Source organism: Ahaetulla prasina, chromosome 7, assembly GCF_028640845.1.
Source record: "Ahaetulla prasina isolate Xishuangbanna chromosome 7, ASM2864084v1, whole genome shotgun sequence".
Classification (NCBI taxonomy): domain Eukaryota; kingdom Metazoa; phylum Chordata; class Lepidosauria; order Squamata; family Colubridae; genus Ahaetulla; species Ahaetulla prasina.
In genome coordinates, this window is record NC_080545.1 from 61,860,516 (window position 1) to 61,883,118 (window position 22,603).

At 37.7% G+C, this 22,603-nt stretch overlaps 1 protein-coding gene across 1 annotated transcript in view; it reads left to right on the plus strand.

The window, feature by feature from the left end:
- Window positions 1-22,603, plus strand: part of APAF1 (apoptotic peptidase activating factor 1) — a 61,723-nt gene that overhangs the window by 18,226 nt on the left and 20,894 nt on the right. Inside the window, exons 9-17 of the mRNA XM_058190588.1 lie at window positions 844-1,011; window positions 4,360-4,491; window positions 6,433-6,546; window positions 6,972-7,156; window positions 8,083-8,209; window positions 10,685-10,810; window positions 12,548-12,667; window positions 13,109-13,234; window positions 21,173-21,334. Of these exons, the coding sequence (XP_058046571.1) occupies window positions 844-1,011; window positions 4,360-4,491; window positions 6,433-6,546; window positions 6,972-7,156; window positions 8,083-8,209; window positions 10,685-10,810; window positions 12,548-12,667; window positions 13,109-13,234; window positions 21,173-21,334 (1,260 nt within the window). The remainder of the gene's footprint in view (window positions 1-843; window positions 1,012-4,359; window positions 4,492-6,432; window positions 6,547-6,971; window positions 7,157-8,082; window positions 8,210-10,684; window positions 10,811-12,547; window positions 12,668-13,108; window positions 13,235-21,172; window positions 21,335-22,603) is intronic.

The window sequence follows — 22,603 nt, forward strand, 5'->3', positions numbered from 1 at the left end:
AAGATGATACAGATAAAATATCTTTTAAAATAAGGTTTATTATTAGCAAATCTAACTGAATGGTGCGGTTACAGAATAATATTTATTATCTGGAAAATTGTTGATGTGCAAGATTAGTTTATATTCATTCTTTCACTGAATTCAATAGGATTTCTACTGAATTTATTGGTACATACTTCAACCTAAGAATGAATTGCAACCTTAACAATATTTAACTTTATTATGCTTGCTGTATAAATATCTAGATATCTAATTAAATATTTTAAACACTTTAAAGTAATTTAATTAAAATTCTTTAAGATTATACATTTTCCTGAAGCAAAAAGTAAATAACTCTGTCATTGTATAAATTTTACCAGTTCAAATTAAAATTTGCAATATTGATAATCATACCACAAACATTATTCCTGCTTCCCTGTATATTATTTAAATATCTAAGGAAAATTGTGAATAATTAGCAATTCAATGTGCTAGTTCATTTCATTTCATTTCTGAAATCAGAGTTGCAAATTTAAATTTGAGATTTTTTTTTATTTTAAAAGGACATGCACTATTCTCTCAATAGTAGAGAAATATTCTTCAAAATGCTTATTTCAATCAATATTTAACAAAATAAATAGCATAGTGAACAATTTTAGGAAATTGAAAATAGTCTTACTCAGGATTTCTTTGTATATTGTCTGTGGAATGGTTTCCATACTGACAATTTTATCTTTTCACTACCTGCAAATGATATCTCATTATGTTCTTTTGAATTTTTCAGATTATTTTTACCTAATGAAGGGAAAACTACTAATCTGCTTATTCATTGCATTCACCTATTTTTGTTTGTTTGCATGTTAGGTATTTTGTATTCTTTGGGATATGGAGATTGAAGAAGTTGAAGACATACTGCACGAATTTGTCAACAAATCTCTCCTATTTTGCGATCGAAATGGAAAATCATTTTGTTATTATTTGCATGCTCTCCAACTTGATTTTCTTATGGAGAAGAATCGCAGTGAGCTTCAAGTATGTTTTAATTTTGAATAATGATTTATTTAGGAAGCCAAGTATAATAATCAGTATATAAAATTCATCCAAAATATAATATTAGAATTCATTTTCATGGAATTGCACTTTCTATTTTATACTTAATAGTGGCAGCATCTGCTGTTTAGGATTTCAAAAAATTAAGGAGGAACAAATCTGGTCAGCATTTAGATGGGATATCACCAGGCACCACACAACTACTGTATAGCTAGACTTGGCAATTGGAAGAAGGCAAACCACTTTCACATTGCTACCATTATATATGGAGAATATATATATATATATATATATATATATATATACATATATATATATATATATATATATATATATATATATATATATCTGTCTTTGGTTATTCGGGTTTTCTCCCACGTAAAATTGGAAGTGTCTTGCCGACGTTTTGACAAAGTCTCATTCGTCATCTTCAGGCTGGTGTTTTCAGCTTTGTGCTTCTAGGAGCAATGTGATCGCAGCTGTTTCTTCCTTTTAACTGTTAGTGGGGGTTTGAACTGTTTGGGTGGGAGCTTGGCTGTGCTCTGATTGGATGGGGGTGTGTTCTGTTGGGGTGGGGGCTTGGTTGTGCTCAGGTTAGTCTGAGATGCAGGGGGATTTGAGTTGGTGAGCTACATTGCTGTTGTTTGGCTTCGCGTTTGTGGTTGTGCCGCATCTTCATGGTGGGTGTCAGTCTGCTGCATGTATGGATTGGAGGGGTTTGAAATGGCTAATGATGCAGCTGCGGTCTGGCTTCTGGTCCGTGGTCGTGCTTCATCATCGGTGTGGGTTTGAATCTGCTTTTCATGTGGATGTGTGGTGGTGACATCCTGTGTGGCTATCGTGAGTGTGGGTCTGGCGTCATTCCTCATGTTAGGGACTCATTTGTCGATAAGGACGGGTTTCCAAATGGCTGGTAGGGGGGAGGTATCATCTCATTTATTCATGCTGTGTGGGCGTTTTTCTATCTCAATAAAGAAACCCCCACTAAAATCCAAGACAGAGAACAAGAAAACGGCAAAGCCCTCCTCCCATATATAAAAGGCACCGCAGACAGAATCAGCAAGATCCTCCACAAACACAACATCAAGACAGCATTCTGCACAAACCGAAAAATACCCACCATCCTAAGAAACCCCAAAGACAAAATTGAGTTAGAAAATCAAGGAGTATATGAAATCCCATGCACCGCCTGCCCCACCACATACATCGGACAAACCAACAGAAGAATAAGTGCACGCATTGAAGAACATAAGAACTCAGTCAAAAAAGAGGAACTAACTTCTTCCCTGGTCCAACACCTTAAAGCCACAGGACACGATATTGACTTTAAAAAGACCATACCTATCGCCAAAACTGAAGACTTTAACAACAGAATAATCAGAGAAGCCATCGAGATAGAAAAATGCCCACACGGCATGAATAAACAAGATGATACCTCCCGCCTACCAGCCATTTGGAAACCTGTCCTTATCAACAAACGAGTCCCTAACATGAGGAATGACGCCAGACCCACACTCACAAGAGCCATACAGGATGTCACCACCACACATCCACGCGGAAAGCAGATTCAAACCCACACCGATGATGAAGCACGACCACGGACCAGAAGCCAGACCGCAGCTGCATCATTAGCCATTTCAAACCCCTCCAATCCATACATGCAGCAGACTGACACCCACCATGAAGATGCGGCACGACCACAAATGCGAAGCCAAACAACAGCAATGTAGCTCACCAACTCAAACCCCCCTGCATCTCAGACTAACCTGAGCACAACCAAGCCCCCGCCCACCCAAACAGAACACATCCCCAGCCAATCAGAGCACAGCCAAACCCCCATCCAATCAGAACACACCTCCACCCAATCAGAACACAGGCAAATTCCCAAGCAATCAGTTCAAACCCCCACTAGCAGTTAAAAGGAAGAAACAGCTGCGATCACACATTGCTCCTAGTAGCACGAAACTGATAACACCAGCCTGGAGATGACGAATGAGATTTCATCGAAACATCGCCAAGACACTTCCAATTTTACATGAGAGAAAACCCGAATAACCAAAGACCTACATACATACAGACATACATATATATATATATATATATATATATATATATATATATATATATATATATATATATATATATATATATATATATATATATATTTATATATATATATATATATATATATATATATTTATATATATATTTATATATATATATATATATACACACACACATACATACATACAGACATACATATATACATGTGCATATATATATACACACACACACAATAATTAAAAACATCCCTTAAAAAACTAATTTAAATGCCCAAATGTTAAAAAACATACTCCCCCATAAAATCACAAAATTTTAAAAACCCATCCAATAAAGATAAAAATCAGGCTAGTCCAGCCATACGAAATAAATAAGTTTTAAGTTCGCGGCGAAAGGTCCTATATACATGTGCATATATATATATTTGTTTTCTGAGATTTTCACGGGTGTTTGTATGTAGGTCTTTGGTTATTCGGGTTTTCTCCTGCATAAAATTATTTTATATATATATATACACACACACACACACACACACACACACAAATATAATCAATATATTTAATATATAATCAATATATATGTTTCATTCACATGGGAAATTATTTATTAATAGATCCTTGTGACATGGGCTAGCCATGGGTCAATACAAGCAAAAAGAGAGAAAATACTTTAACTGATATGAATGAACGATGGGCTTGGAGCAATAGAGAAGTGGGTCAAGATTATTCAGCTATATATCACTTTGAATCTGCATAGAAGAGCAATGATACATGGCTCAGTAGGTAAAGCCATCATATGATCTTCTCAGTTTACAGAAAAGTAGATGTCAAACATTCCTGGTGGTAGCCAGAGTTTTTTTTTAATTATTCTTTGATTCTCTGATGCTGCCTGGTAAAATACTTCTTAGTAAAGCTAGCTTTGGTTTTATTTTGTTCAATCCTCTATCTTCCTCTAAATTCACATATATAGCCTGCTAGCACTACAAGCTTGGAATACTGTGCATATTTGCATCCAGACAAGCATTCAAGTTAGAGTTAAAAGGACTTGACATCAGTTGGTTTTGCTTTTACTTTCATGCAATAATAGAGTTTCACCATAACATAACTTTCTCAGTTTGTGAATAGTGCAAAAAAAAAAAAAGATTGAACTTTGTTTATTTTGATAACAGTATATCTTTGGGAGATTTTAATTTAATATAGTGTTGCAAAGTAGTGAGACTATTTTAGTTTTAATGCCATTATTGTATTAATAGACATTTGATTTTTGTAGGATCTACATAAAAAAGTAGTTCATCAGTTCAAGAAATATTATAAGTGTTACATATCTATTTCATCAGAGGAGGACTGCATGTATTGGTATAATTTTCTGGCTTACCATATGGCAGGTGCCAATATGCATGATGTAAGTTGCACTGACTTTTATTTCTATAACCTTGTATATAAGAAAATAGTTTTTTTCTAGGGGAATAAATTTTCTTGCGAAACTTTGTAAAATGTTTTATGGCTTAAATGAAGTATGTTTTTGTTTCTATACCTGCAAGAAACAAAATATGTTTTTCTATACCTGCATTTCTATATGTATTTTCATATAGATTTCTTAAAATAAAATATTTTGTCCTTCGAATCAGTGCAGAATCAAAAGAAGGTTTGAATATTTCACTTAATTTCATGAATTTGAATATAATAGGTTCTCTGAAAATTGAAATAGTTGTTTAGCAACTGTTCAAAGTTAAGATGGACTTCCCCTGAATTACTTATGACATGGTTCCAAAATTCCGATGGCCATGCTAGCCCCAGCCATATGAATGCATTTTGGGCATTTGGCAGCCACCCACATGTATGGTCATTTGTAGTATCCCATAAACACGTGACTACAGTTTACAAAATTTTCTGCTGGAAACTAGCCTTCCAGTTTCCAGCAGAAATCAGCCATTGGGTATAATATTACCCAATTGTTACCACAGTTGTTTGCTTAACAACTATGATGCTAGTTAACAACTGTGGTGTTTGCATAGCAACTGCTACAAAAAAAAGTCATAAAATTGGGTGTAGTCACCATAGTGAACTACTTAATGAGCAGCATAACTTACTATAATTCCAGACTTAATTACGGTCATAGGTCAAAGACAACCTATATAGAGTAACAATCTGAAAACTCTGGTTTAAGTTTTGCAACTATATTTTTTACTAATGTAATAAATATAAAGTAATATGTACTGGTATCCCTTACCAACCATTTGAAAGTAGAAGAATGCTGAACAAAGTGAATTACAGCCCATTCCCAAAGTTGCAAATGTTGCATCGCTCTCACAGTTAAAAGATAAAAATTCAGGTGCTTGGTAGCATGCCCGCTTATAGAACTGTGGAGATGCACAACTGCCACTACCTGACTATCTTCCTCCCCCCACAACACATCACAACACATCTATCCAGAAATGTTACCTTGTGCTGTTCTTCAATGCCTATGTACAGGCATTTTATTCCTGCCGTTGAGAGATCTGTGTGGCCTCTTCAACACAACTCCATGTTGCACCAGACCTTCTTTCTCGAAGCCACCTCAGAGCCAATTCTAGTATGATTTTAGGACATCTCAATTCAACAACCACTATGGGGTGATATAGATCCTTAGGAGCATTAGGCAATGGGGCATTGTGCAGACAGCCTAGGAGAGGAGGTGTTGGTGGTATTCTCAGAGGCATCACAGCTGAAATCAAGACCTGAAGTGGTAGCAGTTCTCTGAAATTGCTGAAGGCCACAGGCCTCTACTTCAGGCCTAGGTGCAGTGCTTCTGTCAGCGAGTATCACACTGCAGGGCCAGGCTGGGACAGCTGCTGCTTTGCACTGACTGCAGCAACAACACTAACTCATGCATGGCTTGCGCTGAGCCTCCCAGGGATCTCCCACCTTCTAAGGCACACTTGTGCGCCACTTAATAACCATACAACTGCTTTATGGCTGCAGCTGTTAATGCCAGGACTGCCAAAGTTGAGCAAAGTATAATGTGGCATCACAACCAAAATTCCAGTCTGAACTGTGGCTGTAAATCAAGGACTACCTTGTATATTATTTATTTATAAAGTTATTAATCCAATTTCTAAGGCTACACAGCCAAATTATTTTAATATGTTCGATCTGATGAAATGTAGATATATAGTAAAGTCTAGTTAGTCATTTGGCATATATGAATAATGAAATAAAGTTCAGTTATATTTCTAAGCCTGCTTGTACTTTGTGAAGGAATGTTGTGATTATAAATTCATTCTTATCCCTAAACATATTAAGTTACCTAACAGTTTAAAATTTTGTTGAATATAACATCTTTTCTCTACATTTTTTCTTACAGGAGCTATGTGCTCTCATGTTCTCATTAGATTGGATTAAAATAAAAACAGAACGAGTAGGGCCTGCTCATTTGATTCATGAATATGTTGAATACAGTAAAATACTGGATCAGAAGGTATAATATTATATGTAAAATAATTTGTAATAGTTGTTTGTTCAACTTTGATAGGTTACCAGTTAAATTCAACAGAACTTTTATAGTTAAAATTATTTTACGTTTTATTGAATAAAATTTATGTCACTTGATTCATGAACAAAAAACTCCCAAGGATGTTTTGTAAATGATTATTATAGTACTTTATGTAGAAATGGTATAGATGAGTCTCTGAATTTTTTTTGTAAAGAAAATAAAAATGTATCTCTTTCTACTGCATTTGTAATTATTCATCAACAGTTAGAAAAAACAACAATGTGGGGAAAGGAAAGAAAGGGTAAATGCTTTGATGCAATCATTAAAAGGTTCCATCTAATTCAATTTTCCTTGCTAAATCAGGACGTTATCCACTACCATTTTAATACAACAGTATCTCTTATTCACAGGATACTAATGCACGTGAAAACTTCCAGGAATTTTTGTCCTTGAATGGGCATCTCCTTGGACATCTTCCATTTCTAGACATTGTACAGCTAGGATTGTGTCAGCCAGAAAATTCAGAAGTCTATCGACAAGCAAAACTGCGAGCTCAGCAAGAACTTAGTAAAGGATCTCTTTATGTGGAATGGATGTAAGCATATATCTTTTTTTTCATGTCTCTTTTCAAGTTTGTTAAACAGATATTGAAATATTTGATCCCAAGTCAACAGCAAATTTTGTAGGCATGCATTTAAAAGTTATATGTACGTAGGACACTGAATTTCTGGTTGAGGAAAAAATAGAAAATGCTTGCTTTTAGCACAGATTGTTTACATTGACTGAATACTGATTCATTTGAATATTGTCTAGGTTTAAATAGGGAAAATATTTTAAGCAGTTCTTCAGAAATGTGGATTTAGTCCAAATGAGGAGGCTGCAAGACGTGGAATAATGGAATTAAATTAGGGGAAATTAGATTACAATTCATGTTTGAAAAGGGTAATTTGAAAATGGAACTTGTTACTTAAAGAGATGGTGGGATGGATTCCTGCACTAAGGAGGATAGGACTCAATTTCTAAAACCTTGGCAACTTTAAGTTGGTGTGAACTCTAACTCCCAGAATTCCTCAGCCAGGAAGTGCACATAGATTTCTTGCATAGTATTTCTATAATAGACAGTAAAAAAGACAGATTTCTCAGACTACAAATAGATTGTCATGCATGGTAACCAGTTGTACATCTATTTTACTGTTCTATTTGTCTTTTCTCCATTGAGATGTATGTACAAATTTACATGGAATTAAAATTATATATACCCAAGAAATATAGAAAAGTGAGTGCTGATAATATGAAATGTCCAAGTCAATTAAAAAAGAGTAACATTTTTGAAACAACCCTTGAGTTATAATTTTAGGGACTACAATCCTTCAAAAATAAACAAATAGTTATTTATAGAAAATAAATATGTTTACTCATGTGTTGCATGGTTTGTTATGGTTTGATAAATTGAAGATATTAATTTATATCTAATGTTAAAAAGATAGTAAAAGAATCCTTTCTTATTTTTCTATAATCTAGCAATAAAACATCAGTGAAGAACATGTACCGTTTGGTTGTGCATCCACATACAGCTGCTGTTTACCATGCTTGTTTTTCCCAGGATCATCAAAGAATAGCTACATGTGGAGCTGATAAAACTTTGCAGGTAAAAGTTTATCATATCAGCACAACAAGATATCAATTATTATATATTACGTATCAATTGAATACATGCATATTTTAGAAATATTTTCAAATTGATCTTGTTGGAAAACTGCCAGATGGGCTAGAAGGAGGGATCAAGTGAGGGCATAGCTTGGAGTCCTTGCCTAGCTGCAAGTGGCAGAAGCTTGACTTCCCCCAAAATCCATGAGACCTTATCTGGTCATTCTAGGGAAGAAAGTCAGGTGAGGTTATTATAATTAGGGGATAGATAATAAAGTTACTGACTTTGTTATTCATGAGTGATTCTGGTTGCTTGTCCCTGATAGGTCTTTTGTTATCAATTATTCTGAACATTAAGGAAGGAAAGATGGAAGAGTTACCCAGTTTGTTTAATTGGTAATATAAGGAGCCCCCCATTTGGATTATTTTAAATGAAATGTATACCGTGATGTGGTTTTGTGGTCTGGAACACCATCTGGTTCCAGAGATATACTGCACTGTTACCTACTTTCTACCGACTTAAACTGCATAAAATACATTGATACATGTTCAAGATGCTTGAAATAAAATAAGTATTAATTTTTATTAAAATTAATAAAACTAAAAAAACCTAGAGAAACAAAGAGTTTTTATTTGTATCATATCTTTAACTCCCCTTGTATTTTTTATCTTGTGTGCTTGACAGCCGGTCCTTACCTGTAACTAAAGTTTGCAGGTTGGTTACAGTTGTCCAGTGCTTAGGTTTCCATGTATTCCTTGCTTTTGAAATGTTATCTATTCTGTGATTTATAGGTAATCCTCAACTTACTACCACATTTGAGTCCAAAATTTATGTTTTTAAGCGAGATATTTGTTAAGTGAGTTTTGTCCAATTTTACTACCTTTCTTGCCACAGTTGATAAATGAATCACTGCAGTTGTTAAATTACTAACACAGTTTTAAGTGAATCTGGCTTCCCCATTGATTTTGCTTGTTAAAAGATTGAAAAAGGTGATTACATGACCTTTGGGCACAGCAATGGTCATAAGTATGAATCAGTTGCCAAACATCTGAATTTTGATCACACGATTCTGGGGTTGTTTCAAAGGTTGTAAGTGTGAAATATGGTCATAAGTCACTTTTTTCAGTGCTGTTGTAACTTTGAATAGTCACTAAATCAATTGTTATAAGTTGAGGACTACCTTTAGTATATATTTTTTTTGTGTAGCTATTAGACGCTCTGTTTTTCCAAAACTTTCAAAGTTACTGATTGATTAACATGTATATATTCATTTGTTACGAAAAGTGCCAGTTCTCATTTATGAGGGGTCCATGGTGCTCTCAGAGCTTGATTGTTTTCTTGCAGACGTTTCATTACCCAAACTAGGTAACATCATCAGTGCTAGTAAAGGGTGGGGTTTGTTCTCAGTTTATATTCTAGTGGCTTGCCCTGCCTGTGCTGGTGGGGGTGGTCTTAAACGGTCTTTGATTGGACTACTTACTGTTGGCTTGTTTGGCAGTTCCTTGATTGATGTATTTTTTATTTGATTGTTGGTCTGATGTTAATCTTGGAGTCAATCTATGCTTATCTGGGTACTGATTGCTGGTAGGGAGTGTTTTGGTCCTTTTGTTCCCTTTTTGGTTTATGACCATCCTAGACCAAGCCAAGTGCAAAAACCCTTATTGTCTAGAAACCTGGCACATAGACACATAGACATAAACAAAATCTACATACTACGCAAAAGAGATCCCAAAGGTCCTTTTTCCAAAGGGAACTGGACTTTGTTTTTCCTTGAAGAAGTTTCACTTCTCATCCAAGATGATGAGACGAAATGTCTTCAAAGAAAAACCAAGTCCAGTTGCATTTTGAAAAAGCACGTTTGGGACAACTGTGACCTGGATGACTGAGAATCTCAATAGACAGAAAAGACAAAAAGTACACAAAAAAACAAAAACACCTTCCCACCAGCAATCAGCATCCAAATGAACATAAGATTAACAATCGAGTAAAAAATAACCGAATCAAGGAACTCCCAAACAAGCCAACAGTGAACAGAACAGAATCTGACAAAGAACTTCTAAGACTACTACCACCAACACTGACAGGGCAAGCCACTGGAACATAAACTGAGAGCAAACCCCACTCCTTACTAACACTGATTACATTGCCTCGTTTGGATAATGAAACGTCTGCAAGAAAACAACCAAGCTCTGAGAGCACTAAGCACTCCTCATTTCAACCTTGATCTACAAATATTCTCCTGTTTAGTTCTTATCTAGTATTGCTGGAGTAGGCTTGAAAGTTAATAAACTCTCCTTCCATTTTTTTCCTTTTAATAAAAACTCAATTATATAGACAAGAGAATTAATAAAATAGAATCACAACTATGTACAATAATATATGTTTGTAATACACACAAACACACATAGTTTTGTATACAGATATAACTGTCCTATATCACTTCTACTTTCTTATATTTTGTTGTTCTAATTGCAGGTTTTCAAAACTGAAAGTGGAGAAAAGCTCCTAGAAGTAAAAGCTCATGATGATGAAGTGCTCTGCTGTGCTTTTTCAATAGATGACAGATTTCTAGCCACTTGTTCAATGGATAAAAAAGTAAAAGTAAGCATATTATGAAAAAATCAGTCATCCTCTTGAACTTTAATTAATATCAGTTGAATTAATAATACAGGTAGGCCTCCCTAAATGATTGTTCATTTGGTGACTGTTCAAAGTTATGACAGTGCTAAAAAGAATTACTTAGGATGGGTGCTCATAACTGTCGCAGCGTCCCTTAAATTACTGTGATTATGATTCAGGGACTTGGCAACTGTTGTGTATTTACAATGGTCACAGCATCCCACCTGGTTTCTGACAGGCAAAATCAATGGGAAAGCCAGTGGGAGGTTGCAAATTACAGTCCCGTGATGGGTTGCTTAATGAGCTCAAGTTTGTTTAAGGACTGTAGCTAGGACTGTCAGAACATGGTGTTTCTCTTAACTGCTTTGCTTAGTGATAGATTTGCTGGTTCCAATTAGAGTAATTAAGTGAGGAGTACCTTGTATTTTTAATTGAAGCCAATAAGAAAATAATTAATTTCAGTAATACATTAAAAGAATGTCCATTTTTTACAACCCTTAGAGTTTTCTAAAATCATACTAACAACATTAAATGTCAAATTATAACTTTTGAACTATAATTTATATTTTTTTTATTAAAACAAATTCTAAAACATTTTGTTTTAAAATTAAGTACCAAAGTTCTAATATTTCAGTCTTGTCTTCTTTAATAATGTAATTACAATATTCCATGAACCACAGAAGCTGTTTCTTCAGGATTTGCTGTTGCATTATGATTATTATTAGGTTTACTTATTAAACCTATGTGCCATCTATATTGCCAAAGGTGATTAAAATTTAAGAATGAACGCTTTCTTATTCTAGCATGTCACATTCATTTTTTATCTTATATTTTTATTCAATTTGGAGATTACCCAGCTCACAAAGTACTCTAAGCAGCGTACAATACAAAGAAAAGAATCGTAAAAAATATACTTGTTTCAAAGAATAAAACAACTAAATATATCCCAAACTAGCAAAAATTGACCCTAATTGACCCTAATCTCAGGCCTGAGAACTGAGCTGCATTTTTAACTACTTCTGGAATATCTGCAGGTAGGGAGCCATATGACTCCAGTGGACAGGCATCATACAGGAGAGAATGTGCTAGGCCCTAACATATGACATTGTTTGATTGAGGAGACCTACATCATGCCCATTCTGCTTGGTTTCATTGGTAGGGCAGAAGTTAACAGATATTGACAGTCTCTTAAATAACCAGATTGTATACCATGTAGGCCTTTTTAGGTGATAACCAATGGTAATCTTGTTCCTGTAGCCATATGGCAACCAGTACAGCTTGCAAAGGAGAAATGACATGTGGGTACAAAGTGATGTGCCTACTACTACCCACCTTACTGCATTCTGGACTAACGGTAGCTTCCAAATGGTATTTTGGGTAGCCCCATGTACGGTACCTTGCAGTAATCCACTCAAGAGAAGATTAGAGCATGAGTAATTGTCTGAAGGATCTCCCAATCTAGAAAAAGATCCTTTAGTTAATCTGTAAAATAGTTTAGATTAAAAAAAATTTGGAATTTGAATTATTATTATTTGTAGTTCACATTTGCAAGTTCAAATTTAGTATTTCAGCAAATTACTACTTGCTAAAATTTAAGGAATATTTATGTACATAGAAGAAATTGAACATATTTCAGCTTTGCCTAGTATTTAGATTAGAAATTGATACATACTGGATAAATATCTTTAAATGTTTGAATTATTGTATATAACGTTTTAGGTCTGGAACTCAAGAACAGGTGAACTTGTGCGTGAATTCGAAGAACATACAGAGCAGGTCAACTTCTGTCATTTTAGTCATCATTTATTAGCAACATGTTCAAATGATACTTATATCAAAGTAAGTAGTAAGTAAATGAAATCATATTGATATTTTGATATAGCTACAATTATAATTATGGTTCTGGATATTTCATAGTAGAGAATTTTTAGAAGCCACCTGAAATGCATTGATTTGTTACTTTGTTGTTCCCAGTTTTAGCCACTGAAGGCCATTTAGGTAATGCTGAACTGCAAAAATGGGTTAGAATTGTCCTTCGAAGCACACTGACAGCATAGCGAATAATCTTCCATTTTCCCAAATACTTGTGTTTCTATAGCTGTTTATAGAATATAATAAATAAAGTTTAACAAAACAGTCTGGGGGTTCCTAATAAAACCAGCAAGCTGCAAATTTGTTTTCATTGCTATCCAAAAGATATGTATATTGCAAAATATTTTTCAACTAATTTTAATACTAATTCATTTCTTCTTGGTTTCTTTGTCCTATTCCTAAATGTAGCTCTGGGATCTGAATAGTAAGTGTTGTCGCAATACATTGTTTGGCCATAAAAAATCTGTAACCCACTGCAGATTTTCACCAGATGATAAATACTTGGCTAGTTGTTCAGCTGATGGAACTATAAAGGTATGTCTTGAGACTGAATTATTGTAGGTAGCACCTTTTTATTCAGTATTTTGTACCCTGGAAACAATAATTGCATTACTTACTTACTTACTTCTTTCTTTCTTTCCTTCCTTTCTTCCTTCCTTTCCCACTATATTGCTGCAAATTCTAAAAAACTGAATATTCAGTAGAGTTCACTCAAGTGAGGCTTTATATATTCCTTTCTATAATATGCAAGTACCTAGTGAAAAACAAATTGTCACAAAATGTCTGACAGCTAGCTGTAAATTTCTTTTTTTAAAAAAATTGGCTAATTGGTTAGCAAAGCTATTTAGGGGAAATAAGGGACATTTGATCCAAAGAACCTGTACAATTGATCAGATGACTTCCTTTGTTGCTTCAGCTCTGCCATGTATTGAATTAGTACTATACCCAGATTGAAGTAGGAGATATTTGAGTAAAACATTCTATACTTTCCTTATTTTCAGTTCCCTAACTTGAAATACTCTCATATGTGCTCTCTTCTAAATTATTGTTGGAGCATGTTTGTTTTAGAAATTGGAATTACTAGAAGTTGAAACACAGTTGTCTCTTGCACATGGTTTGGCCATTGTATTGTTGTCTATATCTATAGAATGCAGCAGTTGGATTTAATTTCATTTTTTAAACAAAACTTCTTCTCCAGCATGGTAGATCATATGTATTCCATCCTATAACTCTCTGGGTAATTCCTAAATGCACTGTATGCAGTCATATAAGGTACAAGAATCCATGAGTTCAAGTTGCTATAGAGGTAGTCCTTGACTTATGATCACAGTTTATTTATTTATTTATTTATTATATTTGTGTACCGCCCATCTCCCGAAGGACTCAGGGCGGTTCACAGTCAAAAAAAAACACAACAGAAAACATATAATACATAAAAAACAGATAAAAGAATAGATAGTTAAATTCAATTGATGCTCTAACTTTTAAATACAAATTTAAAACCTCATTTAAACCCCTTTTTTAAAAATCCCAATTTAAAACTACATTCAAGCTAGTCCTGCTCTTCGAAACAGCAACGTCTTCAGCTCACGGCGGAAGGACTTGAGATCGGGGAGTTGACGAAGCCCCAGAGGGAGCTCGTTACAGAGGGTAGGGGCCCCCACAGAGAAGGCCCTCCCCCTAGAGGTCGCCAGCCGACATTGTTTAGCTGACGGTATCCGGAGGAGGCCCTCTCTGTGAGAGCGCACTGGTCGGTGAGAGGCTAATGGTGGCAGTAGGCGGTCCCGTAAATATCCCGGCCCTAGGCCATGGAGACTGGAATTTCAGTCACTAGTCATGTCACAAAGCAAGATATATCACATGATTGCATTACTTAGTGACTGCAATCCCTGCATTCCCTGCTGCTGCTGTTAACAGAATTGTGAGTTGTTAAGCAAAGGGAGTTCCAGGTAAAGAGTCTGGAGCTGTAAGAAATTGCGGAAGGCCTGGGGATGCAGGCTATATGTGAGTTGGGGAGGGTGTTGCAAAACTTCAACTGCCTCCAGAAATCTCAGCAGCACTTATGACTGTAGAGATGCTACAACTCCCCACCACCACCATCTATCCCCTGCTAATCTATGCCCTTCTGACTGCCCAATGGCATTCATTGATGGCAGTGCTGGTGCTGGGCTGATGTAGAGGCCCAAGGTCTTCAGCTGTCACAGCCTGTTGCTACCACTCCCAAGCCTCTACTTCAGTCCCAGCACCAAGAAATGCTGCCTTAACTGCACAGTGCAGCCAGTCAAGCCAGTACCAATGAATATTTGTCCCTACTGTCCTGTAGTCCAGTACTGACTTCACCACCATGCTTCGTTCTCCAAGTTGCACATTCCTTCTCTAAGTTGTGCATGCTATTCTTTCAATTCTTCAGAAACCTGGTTTTCCCCAGGTCTTGTGAGAAACGGGCATACCATTTGAAGAATGGCAGGAGCCCTATTCTTGCAGTATTTTGGAAGACCTTTTTCTCCAATTTGCGTGATGATTCTTTCTTCAACTAGCAAAATCATTACCATTTAAGCAGTGGTGGGATTCAGCCAGTTCACACCACTTCGGGAGAACCGGTTGTTAACTTTCTGAGCAGTTTGGTGAACTGGTTGTTGGAAGAAATCATTAGGGGAGAGAACTGGTTGTTAAATTATTTGAATCCCACCACTGCATTTAAGTAAATGTTCTTCAAATAGCATCTACTTCAGCCTCAGCCTTGGCATTGCTGCCAAGGCTGAGGACGGGCTGGACACTGATTGGGTGGATTCAGGCGGGATGACACAGGCACGTCTTGAGAATATTGTTTGGGCTGAGTTTGATGCTGTGACTCCCGAAGACCTGGATAGGATACTGGGGAGGTTGAATGCCACCACATGTTTATTGGACCTGTGTCCCTCCTGGCTGGTACTGGCCACTCAGGAGGTTACACGAGGCTGGCTCCAGGGAATTATTAGTGCTTCTTTGTTGGAGGGAGTCTTCCCAGCCGCCTTGAAAGAGGCCCCTCCTTAAGAAGCCTTTCCTGGACCCGGCTATTTTGACTAATTACCGTCCTGTCTCCAACCTCCGCTTTCTGGCGAAGGTTGTTGAGAGTGTGGTGGCATGGCAGCTTCCCCGGTACCTGGATGAAACCGTCTATCTAGACCCGTGCCAGTCCGGCTTCAGGCCTGGGTACAGCACGGAGACGGCTTTGGTCGCATTGGTCGATGATCTCTGGAGGGCACGGGACAGGGGTTGTTCCTCTGTTGTTTTCCTGTTGGATCTGTCAGCGGCGTTTGATACCATCAACCATGGTATCTTGCTGCGACGGCTGGAGGGTTTTGGGGTGGGAGGCACCGTTTTTTGGTGGTTCTCCTCCTACCTCTCCGACCATTCGCAGACGGTGTTGCCAGGGGGGCAGAGATTGAACGCTAGGAAACTCACTTTTGGGGTGCCGCAGGGGTCGATTCTCTCGCCTCTCCTGTTCAACATCTATATGAAGCCGCTGGGGGAGATCATCCGTGGCTTCGGGGTGAGTTGTCATCTGTACGCTGACGATACTCAGCTGTACATCTCCACCCCGAACCACCCCAACGAAGCCGTTGATGTGATGACTCGAGGCCTTGAGGCCGTTCGGGTCTGGATGGGGACGAACAGACTCCGACTCAACCCATCCAAGACGGAGTGGCTGTGGATACCAGTGTCCTGGCACAGTCAGCTAACCCCATTGCTGACTGTGGGGGCGAATCGTTGGCCCCCAGGGAATCGGTGCGCAATTTAGGCGTTCTCCTGGATGCACGGCTGTCTTTAGAAGACCATTTGACGGCCGTCGCCAGGGGAGCTTTTTATCAGGTCCGCCTGATTCGCCAGTTGCGCCCTTTCCTGGATCGGGACTTGTTATGCACGGTCACTCACGCCCTCGTTACTTCCCATCTGGATTACTGCAATGCTCTCTACATGGGGCTCCCCTTGAAGAGCACCAGGAGGCTCCAGCTGGTACAGAATGCGGCCACGCAGGGGATTGAGGGAGAACCTCGTAGCTCCCATGTAACACCTCTCCTGCGCAGGCTGCACTGGTTACCGGTGGTCTTCCGGGTGCGATTCAAGGTGTTGGTCATCACCTTTAAAGCGCTCCATGGCATGGGACCGGGATACTTATGGGACCGCCTGCTGCTGCCAGTTACCTCTCACCGACCAGTGCACTCTCACAGGGAGGGCCTCCTTAGGGTGCCCTTGGCCAACCAATGTCGGCTGGCGGTCCCCAGGGGAAGAGCGTTCTCTGTGGGGGCTCCGGCCCGGTGGAACAATTTACCTGTGGGACTACGTCTTCTCCCTGATCTTCGGACCTTTAAGCGTGAGCTCAAAACTTTCTTTTTCCACCAAGCGGGGCTGGCTTAAATTGACAAATTTTAATACTGAGGGTTTTTAGTGGGTTTTTAAGGGATTTTAATTTATTTTGTAATTTTTACTTAGTAATTTTAAATATACAGCTATTGAATTAGATTTTTAACTGGATATTGTATTTTAAAATCTTTTGTGTATTTGTATTTTATTTATGCTGAGTCCTTGGAGAAGGGCGGTATAAAAATTTGAAAAATAAAATAAAATAAATAAATAAATAAATAAGTGCTGCTGTGCAGGACAGCCCAAAAGACAGATTTGAGGGGAAGATGGATGGGGGATGTTGCAGTGCCCCTGCAGTTGTAAATATGGGCAGTTTGCCAAGCATCTAATTATTGATCACATGACAGTGGAGGGACTGCCACAGTCATAATGTCAGACATTGATCGTAAGTCAGTTTTTTTCAGCAACATTGTAATGTTGAATAGTTGTTGAACTAAATTCTTGTAATTTAAGGACTATCTATAGAGCAGGCCTGTAAAACTGGAGGCCATGCCCACCTCTGTAAAGGCAAAAAACGTTGCAATATGTCATGATCCGGCCCACAACGCGATCGAGTTTGACACCCCTACTCTAGAGGGTTTGAACTCCATACAATAAGATCTGTCTGTGTATATTTGACCATATGTTCCAGTGGTTAAGGCACCAGGCTAGAAAGCAGGAGACCATGTATTCAAGTTCCACCTTAGCCATGAAAGCCAGCTGAGTAACTTTGGACAGTCAATCTCTTTCTGCCCAACCCACTTCACAGGATTGTTGTGGGTAAAATAAAAGGTGGAAGGTGTATTGGATATGTCCACCGCTTTGAATTATTTGTAAAAAAAATAAAGGCAGGTTACAAATAAATAAAGTAAATTATGATCTAACAATAAGCAGGTACAGTAGCAAAGTTTAGACTAGTCGTCACATACCAACAATTTGTTCATTTATTGTTCAAAATTATGATGGTGCTCAAGGAGGAGATTTATTGCCAGTTTTCAAAATTCTGGCTGTCAGAGCCAAGGTCAGATGAATACAATCCAAGGCCTTTGCAACCATCTTGGAATTAACTATAGTTGCAGTATCCCATAGTCACATGATTGCCATTTGTAACCCTCCCTGCTGGCTTCCCAAAGCAAAGTCAATGGAGAAGCCAGAAGAAAAGGTCACAAATCACTCTGGTAAGTCACTCATAACCTTTTCTGACTGGCAGTAGTTAGCCCTGGCCCCACTGTACTTGCACTGTGCCTCTTTAGCCACTCATGCAGCCTTCTCAATTTGGCAGAAGCTGCCACTAGCCACACCAACACTTGTTGGTTACTTGTGCACTGGGCCTCACCTGGTTACAGCCACACCACTTGGGCCAGTCACACATCTTCTCCACTTGGCAGTAACCACTCCCACCCCCATTGCGCTCACACCATGCCTTACCTGTCTGCCAGACTGCTTGAGTCCCAACATTCTTGCTTAACAATGGCAATGGGTAGTGCCATTGCTAAGCAATGTGGTCACGTGCCATTGCAATTTATGAATGCATTGCTTATCAGTGGAAATTCCAGTCCCAATTACAGTTGTTGATTAAGAACTACCTATATAGACAATAAAGAAGGATTAGCATGGCAACCCTAAAATTAGACTAAAATGAAGAAAAAAGATGATTTGTACGCTGTATGATAAAAGCCTTTTCATTATCAGCAAAAATACAGGTAATCCTCAACTTTCAACAACAGAATCTCAGTTGTTAAGTGAAACAATTGTTAAGCAAAACACACACATCATCACTTAGTTCAATGATTGCAATCCTGATTCTCCCAGTTGCAGTTGTTAAGGGACTGGGCAGATTGTTAAATGGATAGAGCAAAAAAGTTATCTACTGAAGACGGGCAGGAAGCTCCCTTCTGTGTTTGGAAGAAAACTTGTATGTTATTGGAGAAATGAAGCTTGGATACCAAAGATCCGAGCTTCATTTCTGCAACTTAATAAATAATTTTCCACCACTACCACCACCCATCTGCACTGGAGGAAGGGGAAATCCTTTTATGGGTAGCAACAAGTGGCAATCTTTCCTGCCTGAAAGATTGACAGAAAGCTGACAGAAAAGATTGTGGTGAACGTGATCACAGGGTGCTTGGCAACCAGTTGTAAGTACAGTTTGCCAGGCACCCAAATCTTGATCACTCAGATCAGATCATGATCAAATGATCACCGGGAGGGGGCAGTTTTGACATTTTAGAACAGGGGTCTCCAACCTTGTCAACTTTAAGACTTGTGGACTTCAACTCCCAGAATACTTTAGCCAGCTTTGCTGGCTGAGGAACTCGGGGAGTTGAAGTCCACAAGTCTTAAAAGTTGACAAGATTGGAGACCCCTGTTTTAGGACATCCGGAAGTCCTTTAGAGACTGTAACCACCCTTTCAGAGCCTTTGTAAGTGTGGGAAGTATAACTTACTGGTAAGTAGGATCAAACTCCAACTGCATTTTATAATATAACACAGTTGTTTGGGTTTTTTATAAGAAAAAGATGATTTGTACGCTGTATGATAAAAGCCTTTTCATTATCAGCAAAAATACAGGTAATCCTCAACTTTCAACAACAGAATCTCAGTTGTTAAGTGAAACAATTGTTAAGCAAAACACACACATCATCACTTAGTTCAATGATTGCAATCCTGATTCTCCCAGTTGCAGTTGTTAAGGGACTGGGCAGATTGTTAAATGGATAGAGCAAAAAAGTTATCTACTGAAGACGGGCAGGAAGCTCCCTTCTGTGTTTGGAAGAAAACTTGTATGCTTGGCTGGAGAAATGAAGCTTGGATACCAAAGATCCGAGCTTCATTTCTGCAACTTAATAAATAATTTTCCACCACTACCACCACCCATCTGCACTAGAGGAAGGGGAAATCATTTTATGGGTAGCAACAAGTGGCAATCTTTCCTGCCTGAAAGATTGACAGAAAGCTGACAGAAAAGATTGTGGTGAACGTGATCACAGGGTGCTTGGCAACCAGTTGTAAGTACAAACAGTTTGCCAGGCACCCAAATCTTGATCACTCAGATCAGATCATGATCACCGGGAGGGGGCAGTTTTGACATTTTAGAACAGGGGTCTCCAACCTTGTCAACTTTAAGACTTGTGGACTTCAACTCCCAGAATACTTTAGCCAGCTTTGCTGGCTGAGGAACTCTGGGAGTTGAAGTCCACAAGTCTTAAAAGTTGACAAGATTGGAGACCCCTGTTTTAGGACATCCGGAAGTCCTTTAGAGACTGTAACCACCCTTTCAGAGCCTTTGTAAGTGTGGGAAGTATAACTTACTGGTAAGTAGGATCAAACTCCAACTGCATTTTATAATATAACACAGTTGTTTGGGTTTTTTATAAGAAAAAAGAAACAAACAAACTTCCATTTCTAATAGCCATATAATTTGAGTTTGAAGTCTTTATAGAGATAGATTTTATAACAAAATAATATATCAACCAAATCCAGCAACTGGGATTCTGTAATATATTTAGTATAGATTAAATATAGTATATACTATTAATAAAAAAATCTTTTTTTATTAACAGTAACAAGATAAGTTATAGCTCCATATTGGAAGTTTATGAAATGGATTTCATTAATATTGATACAATCAGAGTTTGGACTTTATGAATAGAATAACTTGTATGTTAAAATCAAAATGGAAAATGTTTAATTTATGCAGATCGATATGAATTGATTTTTCTGTCAAAGAGTCTAAACAGAATACATCCATTATATAAATAATTTTAATGGCTATATGAAAAATGAACTAAAATAAACAGTGCTTTTTAAAACTATTATATGAGAAAACTTAAATATATATTGGATATTATACTGAATAAGCGGACTATAAAATAAATATATTTCCTGTAACTGGTTAAACATAAAATTATTCATGTACACTTATAACAATCTTATCCAGCAAAAGGTATTTTTGAAATGGTTCTTTCAAATATTAGGAATAAATCAATTTGAATGAATAAGAAATTGTGTATCAATTTAGCTGCTTAATTTGAATATGTTGCTATTTTCTGACAGACAGTAATACTAATCAGAATACTTTTTTTTAAAGCTTTGGGATGTGCAGTCAGCAAATGAACTGAAAACTATTAACATAGGAAAGTTCTTCAAAAATGGAGATGGTTACCATGATGAAGTGGAAGTGTTAGTGAAGTGTTGTTCCTGGCCATCTAATGGTACAGCAATAGTAGTAGCAGCTAAAAATAGACTTTTTGTAAGTATTTAATAATATATTGGTAATGTATTTTCATTTTGTTTTTAAACTTCTTTGGAGATACCAGTGTTCACAAATTAATTTTTTTAAGGTAGAAAATAGTTCTGTGTTTTATCAACTCAGATCGTTTTATGACTTTAGAAATCAGTATTACTGATGGTAGAAAAAGTGAAAGAAGGACAATGTCATGCCACATCATACTGTAAGTTCATTCAGGAATGTTGCCTAAAGTTACCTCTTGGAGAGATGGGCGGCATATAATGTTAATACATAAATACTATGAAGCAGAGTCCAAAATTAGTTTGTTAAAAAGGGAATCCTTGAAACCTTCTATTTTCCAACCTGGGGGAATCAGCATCTACTGATCAATCTCAGAATCTGGGAATAACTTCTTAAAGCTTCTGTTTCCTTAAATAGTCAAGGCAACTTCAAGAACAGTATCAGCACATAGCAGGAGGACATACCCTGAGAGACCAAGGCTTTAGTTCCCCCTAGACTTTTAGGATGGCAGCAGCTTGCTTTGTGAGAGAATACTTCAGCTATAGTATATGTGACACCAAACTGAATCTGAACAATTCTCTACCTTTTTGTAACCCTAACACTTATTTCGTCTAAAATAACACAAAATAATGCATAGTAGCTCATATTCTAGGCCTCCATCCAGGCTCCGAGACCATATTTCAATATTATAATCAGATTTTTCATACCATAGCATTGGCTGTAGGAATATTTTCCTTTCCCCCTTTTTTTACTGGAGACTTACTGAAGTGACAGATGTGTTATATATGCAATCCTACAGTAGGGACGCCCAAAACCGCTCATGCAGTTTTGCACCAGTTGCAGTTTCTGGATACTATTCAAGGGTAGCCCTATGTAGAGCGCATTGCAATCCATGTAGGAGATAACCAGGGCATGAGTGACTGAAAGAAAGGATCAGAGATGTACACCTAGATACCATCCTGTGGTAATGAGTGTCTTATCTAGTGGCTTCATGTATAGAGACAGCACCAAAACCTGCAGCACCTCACAAAGCAGGGGCTGTAGGGTGGACCTCTTACTCCCTGATAAGATTGATTGGGACAGGTCCCAGAGGAAGGAAGTAAACCAGCACAAACTGTCCTCTCCATCCCTGTTGTGGCCTGCTGGCAGCCAGCAAAGCTGGCAGCAGAGTCGGACGGTGAGGAGGTTGGGGAGGAACTTGGGCCAGTCCTGGGGGCTGAGGAAAGCTCAGATGAGGGCTCTGTGTCGGAGGCAGAGAGGGAGTTAGAC